The sequence below is a fragment of the Corylus avellana genome, chromosome 8, assembly GCF_965113065.1.
Source record: "Corylus avellana chromosome 8, dhCorAvel1.hap1.2, whole genome shotgun sequence".
NCBI lineage: Eukaryota > Viridiplantae > Streptophyta > Magnoliopsida > Fagales > Betulaceae > Corylus > Corylus avellana.
Genome location: NC_142497.1, coordinates 18,046,655 through 18,051,897, shown reverse-complemented (window position 1 = coordinate 18,051,897; position 5,243 = coordinate 18,046,655). Strand labels below are relative to the sequence as shown.

General features: G+C 39.8%; 1 protein-coding gene across 4 annotated transcripts; it reads left to right on the top strand.

Annotated features, from left to right (window-relative positions):
* Positions 1 to 467: 467 nt before the first annotated feature.
* Positions 468 to 4,615, top strand: LOC132163518 (ethylene-responsive transcription factor RAP2-7). Of its 4 annotated transcripts, none has more exons than XM_059573830.2 (10): positions 468 to 1,558; positions 1,703 to 1,728; positions 1,846 to 1,876; positions 1,981 to 2,068; positions 2,165 to 2,310; positions 2,543 to 2,587; positions 2,702 to 2,805; positions 2,926 to 3,050; positions 3,328 to 3,438; positions 4,170 to 4,615. In XM_059573830.2, the coding sequence occupies exons 1-10, from the start codon at positions 1,047 to 1,049 to the stop codon at positions 4,455 to 4,457; spliced, it is 1,476 nt and encodes a 491-aa protein (XP_059429813.2). In that variant the 5' UTR covers positions 468 to 1,046; the 3' UTR covers positions 4,458 to 4,615. The 4 variants fall into 4 exon arrangements, with proteins under 4 accessions (XP_059429813.2, XP_059429812.2, XP_059429815.2 ...); XM_059573829.2 differs by having other exon boundaries at positions 2,162 to 2,310; XM_059573832.2 differs by lacking the exon at positions 2,543 to 2,587.
* Positions 4,616 to 5,243: the final 628 nt, after the last annotated feature.

Below are 5,243 nucleotides of genomic sequence, written 5' to 3'. Positions count from 1 at the left end.
AAAAACCCTATTACATATGAAATTGTTCAGGCAACTGAATTTTTCACCTAGCACGGGCAAGCAGCTCTTACGGTCAGTCGTTTAATACAAAAAACGACAACTTTTGGTGTAGGGTATTAATATATTATGGCATATGTTGGTTGAATATAATGTTAGTTAATTAGTTTGTTAACGCATAGGGTAAATTTTTTGTTAGTTAGTTTGTTAGGGAGGGTGAGAAGAGTCTGAGTGAGTAAATGTAACAACGAAGAACATTGAGAAAGTTTAAAACGAATCTTGAAAAATGATTTGGTAGTTATAGACTGCTGTTCCCGTCTATGAAACACGACGGTCAGCGATTAAAGAAAAATCTTCCTGACAATGTGAGCGACCGGTGACCGACCCAACCGGTGGCAGCGATGAGAGAGAAAATGTTTATATATTCCGTCCCTCTTAAAATGGGTCTGAATTGTTCCTTCATACGTCCCATCTTCTTCTTTCCTCCCTCTCATCTATCTCTCTGTGTGCGCCATGGAATCAGATAGTCGGCGATGATTTCACTCCTTCGCTGAACACATCGCCGAGGAAATGACAAATGCAACTTGCTAAAGCCTAAAGCTTGGCGTCTTCGTCCTCTAGACGGCGACGTTTTAGTCTAGCTGCTTCTTCTCCTAGCCAGCTCCTCCGGTGGCTCTAGAGAGAGAGAAAAACGAACTTCTAATTCACTGTTAATATCCTCTAAAAGACGTTGTGTTAGCTTTCTTTCTCTCTTGTTTGTCTCTCTCTGAACTCTTCGTACTTTCTCTGCGAACTCTCTCTTTCTCTCTCTCTCTCTCTCTCTCTCTCTCTCTCTCTCTCTCTCTGTTTCTCTTCCTTCGAAATCTGAGCTCCGATCGTGTTCTTACCAGTCCTTGGGGGTTTCTGGATCGGTCTCCGACGTTCGATTCGTTGCTTTGAAAGCTAGTAATCGGTGCTCAAATGGTTTATGCGAAGCCATTTCGAAGCTAACAAGTAGGTGAAGGTCTTTTTAGCTTAAAAAAACAGAATCAGAGTTCAAAATCTGGAAGATGAGGAGCGCGATGTTAGATCTCAATCTGAATGTGCTCTCGGCCGAGTCGACTCAGGACGATGACTCGGTCGTTTTTCCCGAGAAGTTCCGGGAGGAGCCAATGGACGAATCGGGGACCTCGAACTCCTCGATCGTCAATGCCGACGCCTGCGACGACGACTCGTGCTCTACACGCGCTGCCGGGGACGTGTACACGTTCAACTTCGACATATTGAAAGTCGGAGGAAGTGAGAACGACGTCGTCACCAAGGAGCTCTTCCCTGTGAGCGGAGGAGCGAACGGGGATTCTGTGAATTGGCAGGGTCAGTCCTCGCCCTCTTCTTCGTCTAAGAAGAAGTGGATCGACCTGTCGTTGGATGACGGCGGTGTGTCCGGTGAGGTGAGAGTGGTTCAACAACCGCCACAGCAACAGCAGGTGAAGAAGAGTCGGAGAGGCCCGAGGTCACGGAGCTCGCAGTACAGAGGGGTCACGTTCTATAGGAGGACTGGGAGATGGGAATCACATATCTGGTTTGTGAAATTTCTCGTGTGATTCAAGTGATGTTTGATTTGGATGTGTTTGTTTGCTCAGTTAAAATTGATTTCCATTTCCTAGTCTGAGGTGCTTCCTTGCCTAACTGTGCTTCTAGCTAATTTCTTCTTCTTTTGGTGTAGGGATTGTGGGAAGCAAGTGTATTTGGGTATGGATTTGACAATTTTGTTTGATTGATTTGAGTTATACTATTTATTGAGCAAAGTATTTGATGTAACTTTCTATTTTTGGATTTTTTTGTGAATTTTGGTGATGGATTTTATAGGTGGATTCGACACTGCTCATGCGGCGGCTAGGTAAAAGATGTCATATATGGAAACTTTGTTCTCTTGTATTAGCTTTTAAATTTGAAGCTTTTAGGAGTTTTACTGATTTTGGAGATTGGATTTCGTGAATTCAGGGCCTATGATCGAGCTGCTATTAAGTTCAGGGGAGTTGATGCTGATATCAATTTCAATCTCAGTGATTATGAGGATGATCTGAAACAGGTTAGGTTATGCTGTGATCTTGATTGAATCTGTATTTACTCAAATGGTCAATCTGTAATCTGACTGTTTATGTATGTTTTCATAAATGGGCAGCAGATGAAGAATCTCACCAAGGAAGAATTTGTGCACATACTACGTCGGCAGAGCACCGGATTCTCTAGGGGGAGCTCGAAATATCGAGGAGTGACACTGCACAAATGTGGCCGATGGGAAGCTCGTATGGGACAGTTTCTTGGGAAAAAGTGAGGAAACATTTTGTGTAATTTATATTTTAGCTTATTTTATGCTTAGAAGTAGAGATATTAGCAGTTTCAAGTGATCGGTGTCAACTGAGCATTGGTTTCAGTTAAATTCTCAAATGGGTTATCTTTGTTTTTCCCTTGTTTGGAAAAACAAGTCTAAGACGATGCCTATTTCAAAGAAATGATTGGGGATGGTGTTTTTCATCATGGAGATTACGATGCTTGCGTGCAGGTATATATATCTTGGGCTGTTCGACAGCGAAGTAGAAGCTGCAAGGTCCTAATGATCATGAATTACTCTCTCTACTGCACTGAATTTATTACCCTGAATTATGAAGCTCATTAGGTTCCACTCCAACACGTGTCTCCCTTTTGATTTTCTGGAAATCAGGGCTTATGACAAGGCAGCTATCAAATGTAATGGAAGGGAGGCAGTCACCAACTTTGAGCCCAGTACGTATGAAGGGGAGATGATCTCAGAGGCCAGTGTTGAAGGTATTATTCGATAGTTATGGCTATTCATAAATCTATTCAACTTATAGATGCATTTTCTAAGGAACTAATTGTCAATATCATCTGTTAAGCTGCGAGAAACTTGTGTTTGTATTGGTGCAGGTGGCAACCACAATCTTGATCTGAATTTGGGGATATCTCCTCCTTCATTTGGTAACAGTTCAAAGGATCAGAATGAGGGGTGTCTTCAGTTCCACTCTGGCACTTACGACGTGCACAGCGGAAGGGTAAAACTCAAACTTATCTTATTTTCAATTTCCTTTTGTGTTTACATATGAGAAGCCCAAATTTTGTAATGTACTTAACGAGTTCAAGTAAGTTCAAATACTAAATCTGGTGACCCTAGTTGAAGGACTTGAAAGTCACCTTTAGCTTGCTGTAGTAAATGCAGTTCACCTGTTTAATTTTCCCCACACATGCTGGATGATAAGGATGCAATTTTATCCATATTCAAGTTTTAAAACTTCCAACAAATTATGTGTTCACTATGTTCTTCTTTTGCAGATGGAGAGCCATGTGCATGCAGCATCAACTGATCCACCTTTCAAAGGGCTAGTACTGACATCAGAGAATTCGCCCATATGGAATGGTTTATATCCTCTCATTCCCAATGAGGTGAATTCTATTGCTTTGTTTCTTCACTTCATAATCGGTATCCAGTTACTCGTTAGACTAAGTACCCTCTTTTCTCCCTCTCCGCCATTTCTTTGCGGATATTTTCGTGGCAATAACCAAAAACTGCATGAGTCGACAAATCAAACCCATACAAGCAGCTGAGTTCCATTTATGTAGTTTCATATGGCGGATTCTGTGCTAGGACGGATCTAGAAGATGTTTATTGAAAGAGGGTTCCTCTAATAAGGTCTTTCAATGACCCCATTTGGGCCCTTTAAATCATCCATGTTTCTGTGACTAAGTGAACTCAAACCTATTTAACCATAATTGTGATCGTGTTTTTGCACAACATAGATAATTTAAATTTGACAAGAAAAAATTATAGTTAGAGAATTTGTATGTTAACAATTGTCACTATGGTAGTGCTTATATTATCTGGTGTATATACTTAATGTTATATGCTCATGGCGTTCTCTTCTTGTGATTGAAAACGATGGTGCAACAATAGTTATCACTTATCAGTGAAGTAGACTTGTTCTAATCATATAAAATGCAGAATAATCATGCAATGAAGGGTCTTTTATCTAGCCATGGAGAGGAAGTGATGTCCAATCCATTTGCATATTAACAAGCAAGGATTTAAGATGTTGGTTTTGCACTATTTGGTTTCCGACTGATAATAAAACCTTCCTTGTGGATTTTGTTTCAACAAAACTTGTGAATTGTGGCAGGAAAGAGCAACAGAGAAGAGAATTGCATTAGGCTCTTCACATGGACCAGCCAATTGGGCATGGCAAATGCATGGCCAAGTCAGTGCTACTACCCCAATGCCACTGTTCTCGACTGCAGCATCATCAGGATTCTCATTTTCGGCTACCCCTCCCTCCTCCGCTGCCATTCTTCCATTGAAACCTCGCAATTCAACTGCCCACAATCTCTGTTTTACTTCGTCACCCACGGTTGCCACCAATGCCTCTCAATATTTGTACCAGATGAAGCTACCACAGGCACCACCATAGCCTTGTCAAGGGGCAACAAAACAGTTGTGATATTCAAAAAATTTTGTATAATCCAAATATTGTTTTGACGAACGCACAAGCACACCCCCATTCCTGACTTCTTTGATACATCATCAATATACTATGTTGGTTATATCAGTATGAAGAAATGTTAATTCGCCTCTGTTGTCCACCATTATGTCTTTTGTTTGATCTGTGAGATTTCTTCCTTGTTGGGGAGTTTAGGTTTGTGGTGTGATTCACCAAACTATATTCAATATTAATTTTAGAGAAATATGGTTCGTATTGGGCAGGTTACTTCTTACGTGCGTAGAGAAAGTCTACTCAGTTTAATTGTTTCTTTTTCTGCCTAGAGTTTTCTCTGTACTTCTATGGTACAATTTGATATTTATTACTATGGTCCCATAGTGAAAATTATGAGGGACTATGTGATATTTATTTGGCAACGATTGAGAAAAAGTACTAGTCATGTGATTATCATAAAATGATTAGTTAATTTAAAATTGTTTTAAAATTCTTATGAAGTTTAATTTTAGGTAGTAAGCAATGTGAAGCTTAGCACTTATAAGCATTTTTATATATTGTCCACTTTACGTGATCTACTTATGATGATAGGAAGAGTCGTGGTAATAACTTGATTACAAATAAGGTGAAATTACAAATCTTAAGTAAGATTCTACAACATTTATCAAGACTCTTTGGGAGAGGTAATACAAAATTGAAAATTGTTATAAAACACCAACTCAAGCAAACACTATATATTTTTTTTTATTATTACTACTAAAT

Coding starts and splice junctions, on each gene's coding strand:
- LOC132163518 (XM_059573829.2), top strand. CDS start 1,047: ATGAGGAGCGCGATGTTAGATCTCAATCTGAATGTGCTCTCGGCCGAG. Junction 1,559..1,702: donor AGATGGGAATCACATATCTG/GTTTGTGAAATT, acceptor CTTTTGGTGTAG/GGATTGTGGGAAGCAAGTGT. Junction 2,806..2,925: donor CTCAGAGGCCAGTGTTGAAG/GTATTATTCGAT, acceptor GTATTGGTGCAG/GTGGCAACCACAATCTTGAT.